Source organism: Vollenhovia emeryi, unplaced genomic scaffold (assembly GCF_000949405.1).
Source record: "Vollenhovia emeryi isolate VEMERY1.0 unplaced genomic scaffold, V.emery_V1.0 DF939204.1, whole genome shotgun sequence".
Taxonomy (NCBI): Eukaryota; Metazoa; Arthropoda; class Insecta; order Hymenoptera; family Formicidae; genus Vollenhovia; species Vollenhovia emeryi.
In genome coordinates this window covers 540896-556663 of record NW_011967162.1, presented here as the reverse complement: position 1 = coordinate 556663, position 15768 = coordinate 540896, and the positions used below count along the sequence as shown (strand labels likewise).

The following is a 15768-nucleotide window of genomic DNA, read 5'->3' as shown; positions in this document are numbered from 1 at the left end:
TTCTCTCTTCTCTCAATAAGCTGCAAATTGAGATACAGTTATTAGCGATATGAAAGTTTCTCGTTTCCTTCTTTGCTCGCCGCTTGGCAATAACCCTTCTGGCGGCATGCCACTAACTACCCCAATAGAGATTTCGCGTTCTTTATAGGCCAAGTCCGCTCGGCTTGCGCGTAATTCACATGTATTCCCCTAATCCGTAGTATACGCCACGCTTATTAAATACCGCGCGCGTCTCGAAAGTTTCAAACGGCTTGTCCCGAAAATTATAGGTCAGAATTACGTTCGGATCTCGGTCCTACACCCACTTTACACGCCTCGCTCGGTGGCGAACTGCGCATATATAGAGCTTACCGCGGTACACTGCGCTCGGATGCTCGCCCGAAAACGGAGTGGACTCCTCGGACCGCACACACGAGAGCCAGCTGAAATACCGCTGGCAGACAATATTCGGCCGGCAGGGGTTTGCACGTACGTGAGGACAGACGCGCGACAGGAGCACAGAAGGCGGCAGCGGGAGGCAAGGACGAGAGAGAAGGAAAGCGAGAGAGAGAGAGAGGGGTGTGGTGGAAAGGCAACGGAGGACCACCGTCGTCACACAGAAGTTGGGGGCTACAATGGCAGTGCATCTTCTGGCGCCCCGGAGTCTCCCGACACGCCTTCCAGCACGAGTGCCGCAAGAACTCGCGTATCTGGTGCACGGCGTTCTTCCATACGCCGCGATATTGCGATCCACACCTCCGTGGGAGCATTATTCACCTCGCGTGAGATCTCCCTCGCCCGGGTCTAAACGCGGGAGCAACGATTACGAGGCCGTTTACGCCTGTTTATCTCGCGCCCAGCCACGGCGCACGTCGAGCGGGACGCGGGATCGCCGCAAAATATAATCTATGATTAATACATTCATTATCGTACGGGGACGAGTAAAACACGTGTTATTGGAATAGATGAAATTTTGAGTGGTCCACCATCCGCGATATCGCGATTATTGTATAACATTCAATTGTAATACGTGTTTCACCATGTACGCATTATGTGAAATATTTACGACATATTCGTTCAGTCGTGGATCATTGTTAATATCCCGTAATCCTTGATTTTAATGATTGCATACATGATATGCGTTGCAACTTGCATGAACTACGAACGAGAAGTATAGCGCGCAACTTCATTTCGGATATGTTGAGGTGAAAATAGAACTCGTGTTTTATCGCGCGCCGTACACCGCAAGCAAAACGGGTAATGTGTGACTGGCCGGAAGCTATTAAAGTTGAAATAATGTCAATATCGACAGAGATATCGGGGGGGGGGGGGGAGATTGAAAGGAAAAATCCAACGCGGTTATTTTCTCCCAAATGTCCGCGCAACTTATACTCGCGAACATCAATCAAGCTCGGCGCGCAATTCATTATATCGCAATTATGTTTTATGGAATAAGCAATTAAGGGCCGACCCAAAAATATCTTCCGTCCATCATATGTCAATGAAAATCAGATTTCCTTTGCAGGTTTATTAATCACGCTTTCTAGCAAAATCCATTAAACTATTCCCGATATAGCTAATCGATATTTCACATGATCAATTATCTTTATCGTTTATTCCACGTAAAGGCGAATGGATTGACTGAATATGTATGAACTTCCAAATTGCGCTTACGTAACAGCCAAACTAATATCTGCAGTCAATAGATGAAAGTTACACGTGCAATATCATGTATGTATTTGCCATCACATAAAGTACCTTTAATATATCCGTGTTCGCGATATGCTAAAACATATACAATAACGTTGATTACGATAAAAAACATTTATCAAGCTTATCTTTCACTTTCGCCGATACTTTTAGCATCGATGGAAATAAAACGTATCTCAAATGTTATTATATATATATTTTTAAATCTAAATTCTCATCAAGTTTACGTTCTATAACTATGATTACGACAATGCCATTATTCCGCGGTGGAGATTATCGTGAAGGAAAATTCGGGCATGCTGCACAGCTATTTTATACGTCCAATCGTATAAGAGAAACGGAATGCAGATTAAAAGGTTTATTGAGATAAAGGCGTAGCTAACGAGCGCCATAGGAGAGTGCTAATTGCGTTAAAAAATTATTTTGTATCTTGAAGCTTTAAGTTTTGGATCAATGAAAAGCCGATCCTAATTGCAGATTGTAGCTTTCAGCTTTTAGTACGTTTGTCTCGAGACGGAATAAAATTAATTTTACTTTTACTAGACTTTAAAGCAATCCCCCCCCCCCCGCCTCCCGTAGATCGTCGTTATATCTAGTCGTTTGAGCTGGAAACTTATGTTAACTTGTATCGTGTCAGGCCCCAAGGGAGCTTTTCTCTCCCCTAAGCAGATTAAGAAGAAACCGTCAAGTTTTTCGTGAAGTAAGTAACGCAAGATTTTTAACACAAATGTGTTAATTACTCTTCATTTCGTTGAACAATGTTACTCGGCGCGACAGTGTGCCGCGGATAGAGGGATAATTACTCATGTAATTTTAACTCAATTTCCAACAGCCCGGACTCATCTACTAAACTCAATTTATGTTTTTCATTCTCTTCCCCCGGCGCAAAATTGTACCGGGTACAGTTACGTATGTACTTGCGCGCTTGTTTCCAAATTTTGCGCGCGTATGCACCGCGCGGCATTACCGGTTTTAATAAATTCTTTTACAAGTCGCGCGAAACTTTATTTATCGCCGGCTCCCGAAGCCCCCGAATCCTCCCCCGAACACATATTACGATCGCGACCGGCCATAAATCGAGCGGAGGCCAAGCGACTCTCGGCGTCGACGAAGTGATATTATTCTTGCGTTCATATCTTCCGTCCTCAGGGCTGATGCCAAAAGACATATCCCAAGGTACCCCCGAGACGAGCGTGCCACAGGTTGCGAGGTCCCGACCTCGAAAGCGCAGCGACGCGGCTGCGACGCGTAGGGTAGAGGGATAATTAATCGTCACCTATTGATAAGAGATAAGTGAGTGGGATTAAGACGGCGCTCGGTGGGGGGTGGCTCGAGAGTCGGCGGCGGAAGCCCGAGTAGCGAGCGAGCGGAGGCGTCTGCGCGTGGCGGGAAACGAGAGGGGATGATGCGGGAGGTAGAGAAACACGCTCTCGGTACAACCCTCAGTCGGGATGCCGGTCGCGCACCCTCTCGTCCATCCGGTACCGCGATGATCAGTGAGCGACGTGTTCAACGTGTCCCGGGAACCGCGCGCGGCCGACTCCGGCTGTTGACCGGCGCCGTGCTGCTGTCCACGATCGCGGGGAGTGCATGGACCGACAACCCCGTCGCATCCGGTGAGTGCAAGCGAAAGGATCGGTTTCCGCGCGGTCTCAGCATCGCCGCGGTCCGCTGTCGATCAAACGCCCCCCGCGACTCGATCCTACGATTTGGCCGGCGACGCGTCTCGATTGTCGGAGTACATCTGCGTACTCCTACGTGAGACGGAGTCTCGCTCCCCCTGCGCTCGCGAGTGCTAAATTCACTCCGCCGCGATGCTAATTGAATCTACCCGTGCGAACTGCGCGGCCACCCTCCGTGCGGTAGGAATTTTGTTACCCCGTTCCGCGTGTGCGGGAAGTTTAACGAGTTTCGGTACCGCCGTCGCCGCCGTCACCGTCGTCGTCGTTGCGACGGTCGGACGCGGTGATTGTTCTCCCTTGTTTCCACGTAGAGTAACGCGACTAGGTCTCTAGTGCTGGTATTCCACGTAGCGCGGATTTGTGGTGCGTGCCTCTTACTCTACGAATGCGGCTCTCGTAGACGAGAGAGAGAGAGTTGGTTGGCTCGCGTGGGGAGTAATTCGAGACGTCTATGCAATAGCTTCTCGGCGCGGAATCAAGTCGTCGAGGATAACTGGGAAGTATAAGCGGGATGCGTACTAGTTCCGCTTCGTACCTCTCTCGCTCATTATTCCATGTATCAAGAGCATCCCTCGTACTTACTCCGACGCGAAATGCATTTCAACTTGGTTCTCCGAGTGCCACGTTCTTTTAAATGTCGGCTAATTATCTCGTAAATCGGTTCTAAATATCATGAATATTGAGTCGACAAAAGAAAAAGAGATCTTACGCGCCGCACAAGTGTACGCTCTTGCAATTTCTTCGTTGGTGTTGGATGATAAGCATGTAACAAGAACTTTTTCTTCAATCTTTCTGCATCAACAAAGAAATTCTGCCCGGAATACGTGATTGTGCGGAACAAGTGCATAACGAGATAACGAGCTTCGACCAAATTCTCGCGGGCGTTGTTTTGCGAGATCACAGAAAGACACGGTGGCCTCGGATAAGATTTACTTTATAATAAATTACGTTAAAGTATGATGATGCACGAAGAAAAAGTTGAGACACAACTTTATAATTTCTTAATTAATCTTTTTATGTGCTGACGCTGCGCTGTTACTGTAAGACGCTGTTGCCGCAGTCGCAAGAAAATGTCTCTATTCGTCGCGTAAAACACGGAAATGTTATTAGAAAGATGTGGACTCACGCTATTAGTTGCAAATAGGAAGATTCTATTTACGTTGACGAATTAAAGTCTCGTTTCGACGTGTTTTCAAAATCCTTTTATTTAATTCTCCGCTAGATTTTAATTATATATATAATTTTTATTTATTTCTTGATTTTATATATTTCTTGACTTTAATTATTCTTTGAGATATGTTACCGAATTTTGTGTGACAACTGGTATGTCACATACAATGACAGATTGTTCTATTTGTAGAAACTGCTTTTAGTTGTGCAAGTTTGCCTGCTCTCCCGAGCAACAAACAATTAGTTATACTATGATACTACATCAAATGAAATTAGGATTTCATGTTTCCGGTTATATTATTCGCGCTTTAATGATTTTGACGAAATTACGCGATATGTTTGTCATAATTAGGTTGTATTCTGTATGCAGAGGAATATGAAGCCCTTGAGCTGATTACTATTCACTGTATTGATACAAGATTACACTATATGAACCAGTTTGGTGCTTAGTGCCGAAATGACGTTTCACTAAATAGCGAAATTTTAACAAACTCTCACGGAAATGTGATGACATTAAAAAATTTCCAACGCCTTTGTCTACATCACGAGTTTATTTCAACGAGTCGAAAATGCAAGTTTCCACGCATCGTGCGTTTTTGTACAAATACTTGTCGTAGTTTGGAATTTGACGATGCAAATATTTTTGCAATTCCCATAATCATATACACGACTTTAGGAACGAATACAAGAATGATTTTGCGCGCGAAGCATGAAACTCGCGGACGTTTTGTATTTGTTCGACGCAACCGCTCGTGTTTAATGTGGCGCAACGTTTTTATTCTCCCCCCCCCCCAACTCGCGTCGTTATCTACGTATCACAATTCTCGATGTAAGATAAAACGTTTTGCGTTGGGAAAATTGGTTATACACGTGTAACTGCCAAATGCGATTCGAGCACCAACGATTTTGGGCGATTACGCGGGACACCGCGATACAATTTGGTCTCGCAGATGTGGGATGAATATGAAATTCCTGAGGTAGCGCTGCCTCGTCTGACTAATTTCTCTCATACATTCTACGCATCGTCGCAATGTCGTATAAAATACCGAGTGCGCACAAATTGCCGTATTGCCAGCCAATCGCGCATGGGAAATGTTCAAAACTTGCACGCGTCTTCCTAAAAGAATTAATTCCTTTACAATTAGATCCGACGTCCAGCGTCATTTTATCAGAATCTTTTCGAAACTGCCTACTCTCTAAAGGTCAATCGGTGGATTGTCACTGAAAACAGTGAATATTCGCTGACTCACAGGTGTACCATAAGTGTAGCACTGAATTATTTTTATACTTATAATTGCTTTCAGTGATCATGCACTGATTGACTTTTAGAGAGTAAATTGGAGTTTTCTAAAATTCACGTGATGTAATACCTGCACGTGCAAAAAAAGCAAAAAATTAGAAAACTATAATTGCTATCGATCTTTTGGAAGGTTCTCTTGTTTCATGCTAACAATGGGCTCTGCAACATTTCATATATGCGTCAGATCGAATTGCTGTTGTTTGGCGTAAAGTATAACTTTTTGCTGAATCATCAGTATAGAAAAAGCCGTGTTGAGTGATTTTTTTTACACGCGGCAGAAAATTTTAATGTGTAACACTTGTCGCTTCGAGCACGTCGGAATTAATTTCGGTTATTTTATAATTAAGCCAAGCTGCTGATTTATACAATTAGTAGATTTGGTTGCGCGCGGTTTAATTGAAAACATTAACGTGCGCTGTATGTTCTACACACTATATCGTTCATAATATCCTGGTAATGTCTTTCCATGGTGTGTGCGCGCGTGCAGAACCAAAAATATCATTTGAGGTCTTGATGTTACACAAAGCTGTTTCACAATAACTCTAGTTAATTAATTATACCGACACTGCAGCATTTATCTATGAAATCAAGTTTAATCTTGGCCGAGATAATATTAAACCGCCATGGCGTTTCTCCCCTTCTATCTGTCCTAAAAAATATTGAAACTGTCCGTCCATATTATGAAAATGGGTCACTGAATTTGATCGCTGAATACCATCAGCCTCGCCGGGACATTTAAGAAGTTTCAGTTTTACAGAGAGACGCCGCGCTATACTTTTTAATAGGATTTACAAACTGGGTTAAAATCAACTTCGCGCTTTACTCATTTTCTCAAAGGTGTCCTCGCAAACCAACAATGCGAATATGACTGGTGTCTTCAATGAGCGTCCACGAATGTAAAAGCTTTTGGTGATTAAGTGCCGCGCTACTTATCAGCTTTGAAAGGACTCTCGCCGATTGTCGCGTCATTACGGTTGTCCTTTTTACAAACGGTGCCGCGATATCGAGCTCGTCAATTACGCGGTAAACTTTCATTTATTCGCGAAAGGTTATTATTTTAAACGGGAAGAAAAATTGTTTAACGACGTCAAACTGGCTACGGTGGTTTAATTTAACAATTTATTCCGACGTTTCGACCATCCGGATTGCGGTCCTTTTCGAGGAAATGTCTACAAAATATTGGAGTAACTCGATTCAACAATTGGCAGTACAGCCACCGAGACGAAATCACAACTCTACATTTGCATAGATTAGTTCAAAATTAAAAAAGATGTCGTCCGTCTCTGGATATCGGTCGGAGAAAACTGTTGAAGGCACGTCCATCCGACACCACAGCCACAATGGGACTACGGTCAGGGGCTACGTTACATCGAAAAGTAAACACGAAAGATAAATAAATAAAAACAAATACTAAAAATGTAGTCAGAGTACAAAAAATTAAAGGAAAGAGAAGATTTTAGAAATCGAATAAATAAGACACCAAGAAGTGACGTCAAAATTAGAAAATAAAAAGAAGGACAAACGTAAAATAAGATGTCAAGTGCTCCTTATTAGGCCGTCGTATATCGCGTTAAGGTTCTCTGTGTCTCTTTGTAAATTTAGGGCGTCATTTGATTTCCTTATATAGAACATCTCCGCTATCTCCCGCTTTCGCAAATTTTTCTCCTTATGTAGTGTGGAAGGCTCAAAAGCCAATCGAAATAATGGTCTTCTTTAAGGCGACGGTTAGCGATGGTTATTATTTAAAATGGTATATTATTAAAAATCGTACGGTGAAATACGGCCACGTAATGCAGATTTTCGACTGCCGTATCTTATTAGGACCAAGCGGCCATCTTACATGAAAATATCATAGCGCGTACGAACGTACACCGGGTTCGCTGTTTTACTGCCTTCTCGTGAATGTAATAAAAAATTTTCAGCACCGGATATCCAAGTAAAAGGATGTTTGAAGCAGTACCAGTTATGACGGTACTCGGCCAGTCGTAAAAGAAGGGTCGCACGAGTGGTAGCGGAGAATGTAAATGGAAATAAGCTCGAGGGAGGGCACTGAATCTTGTGGCGAAACGATAATCTAACCGAATAGCAGATTCTCGAGACGGGACTTACGCTTGTAATATCTTGTCCCCGGAAAGTATGATTTATTTATTTGCATCGTATTCCCGCGCATCGAACAACGCGCGTTTTGTCCCGCGCAATTCTCGCGCGACATAATAGCAATCGCGGGAGAACGAACCGTCGCCGGCGGCGTAGGTTAATCTCCGATGTGATCGATGACACCTCATTTACCGGGCGAAAAGTAAATTTCGGCATTCTACTTTATAAGAAGGAGAGTGCGCAGAAGGGGAGCCGCGGAAATTGAATAGATAAATTCATTTAGCGAGTATAAGAAGGTAAAACCCCGGGCGCGTTTTGAAGTGAAATAGCAGATGTAGAAATCTCCGCGCTACCGCGGGGATAGCTTCTTCGCGCACGTTAGTAGATTTAAGTATCTTCAAGTGTAAATCTTGGGGTATGGAAGAAAAGACAGGAGAAGTAAATGCGCGGCTCCTGTCGATTTATCTTCAGTAAGAAGGGAATGCTCTCAAAGTAAATGCCGGCTGTAAATCAGCTGGCATTTTCTTTGGCCACGTGCAACAAAAGCATGCGTGTGATGTATGCACGGACTGTATATAACTTGCGTCAGTGGCGTAGAAACGGGGGGGCAGTCGGGTAACGAGGGTATGCACTCAACGCGAAACATCCACTAAATTTCTTAAAGCCACAGTGTGACGTAATTCTCCAGCGGGCCGTCAGCTTCCTTCGATTCAAATAAATCGAACTTATTTACGTAGCGCCCCAGGTCATGCTTATTTGCGCAAATATCGGACTGCTGAAGTGGAAGCTTCGTGAAATTGATTTGCCGTCTGATCGATGCGCAAGATATTCTGATCCGGTCTGAATTTCGCGAACAAGACATCCCTATTGCAAGATAGACGCCGCAACGTTTTGCAATAATCGAATTAATTTGTAAATAATGTCCGATAATGAAACACACAATTATCTGGATTGTTCCTATCGTTAGTTCCTTGCAATGGAAATAGTAAAACGGTATTGTTAGAAAGAGAGAAAATTTATATTATCCTTCCTTAATATCACTTTGATGAATTAAATGTTCATGGTAAATGCGACGTTTTATGTTAATCTAATCGTTTCAATGTTTAATTTATATGTCGGTGTCTAAAAACGTGGCGCTATCTCCATATTATAGCATACTAGAGGAAACGGAGCAATCAAAGCGTACATCATAAATATTTCATATTGAACCACAGAAGTAGAAATATTTTAATAATTCCGTCAAGTATACATTACATTATTTACGGTCTTTGCAGGTGGCAAAGCTCATCTACTAAGGCGTGAGACTTGAGTCAGGTCTGTGCGGAACGTGGTGGATTTAGAGTTAATTTAACTTTTACTTATTTAACTTTTATAGAGGGATAATGTATTTATGGATCCCTACGGTATACCGGACTTTTCTGCAAGAAGGATCGTTCAACTGTGAAAGTTGCACAACATACTTCTGAAATTGCAACCGCCGAAACAACAACTTTACTTATTCCTCTTTTAGGGTAAAATGTTTAATTGAGGGCGCGGCGGTGGGATTAATTACTTCGGTATTAACGAGACAGAAGAAAGGATTGCCGCGATCATTGTTGAAATCACCGGTTTATCTCCGAAGCAACCTTCTCCATTCTAATCTCCGCTAACTTCGATATCTGACAAGACTCTGCTAATCCCGTGCGATAGAATTCAATCGTGCACTACGCTATGTTTTTTGTCCATCTGCTACAAGCCAAGTTTTTAAATGCAAATTTCAGACGAAGTAACAATCATATTTTGTTTCTATCGATAGAGAATAGCATACAAAAATAAAGCTCGATATGTCGCGAGAAGGATCTCATCCCCGTGAGGCGGCGAATTTAAAAGAAGTGAGATTCGAATTTGGCAAATGTATGGAGCCTCCATTATCGTACCGTGCGCGAGGCATTAAGGAAACATAATGGATTAATGAGAGTGCGATTGGCAGAGTAGCACGGCGAAACAAAACTCGCGAAATTGTTGACAGTCGAACTAAACCGATGCTCTGGCATATTCTGCATGCAACGCTTTTGTGCACCGTTATGCGGCAAATGGGTTTGCGCCACGCGAAGAGTAACTGGCAGTAAATAATTTCGTTGTCATCAGTTTAATATTATCGTACCTCACGCAGCGGTTACAAAGTACCGCGCGCGGATGCTTTGTTTGTGAAATATTAAAGTTTAACCTTATACACTGGTCGCAAATTACGCGCCGCACCGACTCGTTGTAAGGTTTTTTTTAAATATCGATAGTCCGCGACACAATCTCGCAAATATAATTAATCACGTTTGCTAATTAATTTAACGGCAGAATAATTTGATCGTAACACGGTATTAATAAGTCGCGTAATAAGTCGCGTGCGCGCGGTTACAGTATCCAGTAAGTCGATCCGGGCGCAGTAATTTATGGTATTTCGACCGCGAGAGATTTCTCTCGATAAATTCTTGCACAACGTGTAACTCCGTTGTAACGTCGATGCATGTTCATGACGAGTTCGAGCTTTCCTCGTAATTTGACGTACTTTTTAAAGAGCGTCAAACATACAGTGGACTGGTGTATAATAAACTTTTTTCCCACTCGTAATTAGAGACCTTCCAACGCGGGGAAAATAATTATGGAACTTTGCGAGACACCGAGACTGTTATTTCGTTGACCCATGTCTCGCGTGAGTTTCGTCGGACATGTATCTCGTTGATCTTTCATCGTGTGAAAAGAACAGACGTAATTTTGGAAATATACGTCGGGGAGAAGTGAACGGTAGGAGATAGCGGGAAGATTAATTGCGTGCGAAACTCTATGATAGAATATCCTGTATCGCTCTCTAAATATTTCATTCATGACGCTGAATATCAGTAGTCATTTATACGTTATTATTTTAATGCTAAAATATCATACTGAAATTTTGGCTTGAATAGAAATTTCGCTTAATATCACGTGAATCGAATGAATACCGGTTCACCGTGAATTTTTCGAATAAAGCACGAAACATACCTTTCCAGCGATACTAAAAGTATGCATAAATACTACTGGATTGCGATGCATTTTTTAAATAAAAAAAAACACGTTTCTTCCCCTGGATCGAGATATTACGTGGCAAGTGAAATTTTCGAACTTCGCGAAATACAACGGGCACGTTTTGGCAGCAGTGCGCACACAAGTGGATTGCCTGGAGGCTAAAATCGGCGCGATTTCATACGCGATCAAGTTCTCCAGTGGGAATGCTCTTTTTCCACCAATTTCTTCCACATATTGAATCGCTATTCTCTGTGAATCCGTATATTGTGAATCGTTAACAAGAGCTCAGATTTCTTTTTAAAAGAGATACGTCGATTGAAAATCTTGACTTTGTGTTTCGAATTTTGCCAATTTTTCCCCTTTAAAAGTTTTTACATTCAAAGATTGAAATGAGATTTCACGACAACTGCAAACTTTTGATTACGCGAAGTAAATTAAATTCCTATCGCATTATATGTAACAATCACGCGAACGTTGAATAAAAATCTATTCCCTCTAAAGAATATTATACGAGTATATTAAAAAATTTATAACACGATGAAAACTATAGAAGATAGCAGTATAAGAATTAATAGAATACAGGATATTAATATTAACGCTATTTAACATTAATACTAATATTCTGTGCTAATATTCTAATAACTATAATATTAATATCTTGATCAATATATTGGTGTATTTCAATAATTACTTTGTTGTTTTCATTGACGCAGTCACAATTTCGCATAGACGAGTTTGCGATAGATGCGAATTATTAAAAAAAAACGCCCTATTATGGTGAACCGACTCGACTCACTTATTTACACGGTACGAACAAGCTAATAGCGAATTCGATTGCCTGCACTAGTGCGCGCTGAGTGCACACTAAGGCCTGTTTATAGTCAATTTTTACATTTAACTTTGTCTTAAATACACGTTGAAAAAGTATTTGGCCAAAAAATGATCCGCGCGGATGCTATACAGATCATTTTACTGACTGTGAAATATTTCAAGAGATATTTAAGATGATCCTTAAATACAGGGTGTACTAAGACCACCGGATATTCTTTTAATCGTAAATTTTTTGGAAAGTTTCAAGACGAAAATTTTAATGCAAAAATGTCGAGGCTACAATAGTTTTTTAAATAATAAGCGATTATATTTCACAAATGACAGGCCTGAGATTTCGCGCGCTCAGGCACGGCAACGTGACAGGTGATAAAAGTATTCCTATATGAATGTCGCCCTTTTTAGCGTAGCAACAACTTTCATTGTGACTGATATTGATCGACCACTTTGACAGCTGCGACACTTCGAAGTTACAAAATGTTGCAAATTTTTACTTGAATTAAATGGAAGGGGCGACATTCATATAGGAATACTTTTATCACCTGTCACGTTGCCGTGCCTGAGCGCGCGAAATCTCAAGCCTGTCATTCGTGAAATATAATCGCTTATTATTTAAAAACTATCATAGCCTCGACATTTTTGTATTAGAATTTTCGTCTTGGAATTTTCTAAGGGATCTGTGATTAGAAGGATATCCGGTGGTTTTAGTACACTCTGTATAAGAATATTGACTGTAAACAAGCCTTAGCGCGCACTCGGTGCGCACTGGTGCAGGCAACCGAATTCGCTGTAAGACTTTGTAAACGATGCAATGTTCTCTGGATATCGGTTTCATTGAACCATCAAACGTTTCGAAAACGTCGCGGTGCCTATAACCTGTCTAACTATACTATTGCAGATTTTCAGTGCCCCGCGGTGGATCAACACTGTCTGCAACTACTGTACGTTTTCTAACAAGCCCCAAGGCATAATGGCGATGGCATGTAACTGTTACACATTTCCTACACTCTAACATGTTTGCTACGAATGAGATAAGTCTCGCAACAGTTACTTTCGGATCGAAGTATCCGCGATTTCGTCGATGTACCGTGCAATCCCCGGGTGCCCAACATTCTCTAATTAACGTGCAATAGAGATCGGTCGGTTTTATCCGAGAAATATCTTACACACAGATACGATAACTTGGGCGAGCAGTTTGGCAAACAAGCAATTTTTGAGCTCGGCTCTAATGGTTTTAACACATTTGGTAGCGCACCGAGCGAGATATCCGTTTGTTGAAAGTAATTGCCAATCTGTAGAATTGCAACCTGCGTCCATTTTCATTCATATGCCAGACGGTTTGTAACGGATGTACATTTCGTACGGCCCGACGTATAAACAACATTTATTGGTCTTCGTTGTGTACGCAAATGGCAAACTCAAACACGACCTTTACATCTCATACATAACTGTTCTTCGTTCGCGTTTGAAACTCGAAGTAACCGCTGCCGCTCGATCAAGTCCGTGGAGATTGGTTCGTGTTTATGTTAATTAGCGATGTCGCGCTATACGGGGGCAATACTCATTCTCTAAAGCAATAAGCCATACTGTTAATATTGAAAAGCAAATTACGTGAAGCAACCCGCTTATAATGCACGTATCCTGCCATCGCTCGCAGCAAGCAAAGGTTTTACGACTTTTCAAAGCTTTTCATACAGCTTTCTATATACAGAACATGTATACCTATACGTTCAATTTTATATTTCGAATAACGGACTTATAAGCTAAACAAGAATCGTGATATACCCGGAAAGAAGATTTAGTCAGGTTAAACAAATGAGATACGTTGAAATCACGTTCCTTTGATTTTACTAAATTTTTATTTACCTCTGCTAAAACATTTGTTAGATTTGAAAAAAATAGATATGAATTCTCCAGAAATGCCAGCCTCAATCAAATCAAATTTTGGTTAAGGTAAAGAGATCGTTGCTTTGAAATTAAAGAATGTAGTGAGGTCAAAATTGTTTGAGTTTGAACAAAAATTTTAAAGAAACGTCCTAATTTACGCCCAGAGAAAAGAGCTTTTCTGGGTGTAGATTAGACGTTTCTCGTTCTTCTCCTTGAATAAAAGATAAAAATCTAATAAACGTACGAACAAAAAAACTACGAGTAATAAAGTATAAATCAAATCGCAAAAAAGATCGGGATAAAGCTTCGCCGTAAGCTGTAAATAGAAACGGAGCGAGGACTTAAAAACTTTTCGCATACGTTGTTATAACAACGTGCAACAATGATCGTCGATGCAGAGTTGAACTTCATCCGCGATGTATGAACATTATAGACCTCGTTACGTTTCGGCAACGCCGCAATTGAAACATTTTCGCAATAATCCTCTTAGTCCGACCTGGATTAAGCTTGAACCGACCTCGTGGCGGCTCTTCAGCGCGCTGTCAAATGCAAATACCGCATGTTCCAACGTCGGCGCGGAATTGCCACGGCGCACAAGGAATCGGGTCAGCAAACAAATACGCGTATGCACGTTTAATTTCTAAGGTCGGGATTTTTGCCGTTTGTCACGGCGCGATGGACTAACTCGACAGACTAACACTTTTGCGGAGGAACTCGGCATTTCTATTAAAAGGGAAAACATATTATTTATTTGCGTCTGACGTTAGAGCCGCCTGATGCGAGAAAATTTCATACTTTACCGCGTATCCCGCAGTTTTATCGATCGATATCAATTTATCTTTCTTCCAATCGACCCGACCGCTTCTAATGTCGATATGTCATCGGGTGTGTCAGATTAGACATTAGTGTTTTTTCATCAGAGTTTTTCCAGGGTACAATGACGGCAGCGATATAAATCCATTGAGTAATCCGATTATCCGGATATCCTTGAAATCCCGTTTATATTGCTGCTGCTATTTTTAATTTATATTTCTGGTCTCGCTGCGCTAAGAGCAATATTTCTTTTCACAGCTTACGGGACGCCAGAGCGTTATCCCGATATCCCCCCCGATTTGGTTTATATTTTATTATTTATAGCTTTTATTCGTCGGAGAGGAGAGACTGATGCGTTTAAACGTGCAGCGCGAACGATATTGTCACGTTTCGTCCCGACAAGAACTAATATTCAATACTTTACCAAACCGATTGTCCGACATCGGTGGCTGAACATTTTATCAGACAAATCAGAACGTGCTCTTCGTCGTGCAAAATTTATGACGGTGTTTAAAACTTGTATCGCACACACGCCATGCATCGTTTCGCAAAACTGTTTTAAACAAATTGTTCACTTAACTGTTTCTCACATAAAGATACTCGATATGTATCTCTCGGGTGTTTCGAATTGGTGGTCTCAGCGAGGGTGAATACGCGGACGCAATAAACCGCGTGCCAAAACAGAGAGAATTGTTTCCCGGGTGTTGCTTGTACACCAGCGAGAGGAAATGAGGCGCAACATTATATCGCAATAGCAAACCTCGGGTGAAACAGGAAAAAGTGCAAAGATGCGCAGTGCATTCGCCGAGCGAGCAAGAATAACAACGAGGACGTGCAGAGAGAAGGAACGAGAGACATCGAGCGTGCTTAATAACGCTAATTGCTCGTCTCTTCCTTCTCAGCCAGCGTTGACTTTTACAATACACTCGCCCGTCCTGCACGCGGTCCACTACGTGTAACGCGCGAGTTATGTGTACACTAACGACCGTGTATATTTAATTGTACGCGAAAGTCGGGCACACATTTATACATCGCGCGAGCCGCTACGGGAATTGTTTTACTGCTCGTTAAAGACAGCCAAACGATTTGCTAAGTTGCACATGAATCCATTAAGTCCGCAATTTTCCGCTGCCGAAGGATGTACGTATTCTACTTTGGATCTTTCGGGGCTGTTTTATTTTTTGCAACTTGAGGTATGCGAAACTGTATTGTTGACACCGAATGAGAGAATTTAATTAAAATTTAATAGAATTTAAATAAAAGCGC

The 15768-nt window shown here is 41.9% G+C and overlaps 1 protein-coding gene across 1 annotated transcript in view; it reads left to right on the top strand.

Annotated features, from left to right (window-relative positions):
- Nucleotides 1–3095: 3095 nt before the first annotated feature.
- Nucleotides 3096–15768, top strand: part of LOC105561642 (neurotrimin-like) — a 218583-nt gene continuing 205910 nt past the window's right edge. Inside the window, exon 1 of the mRNA XM_012011805.1 lies at nucleotides 3096–3305. Within this exon, the coding sequence (XP_011867195.1) occupies nucleotides 3179–3305 (127 nt within the window). The 5' untranslated portion in view covers nucleotides 3096–3178. The remainder of the gene's footprint in view (nucleotides 3306–15768) is intronic.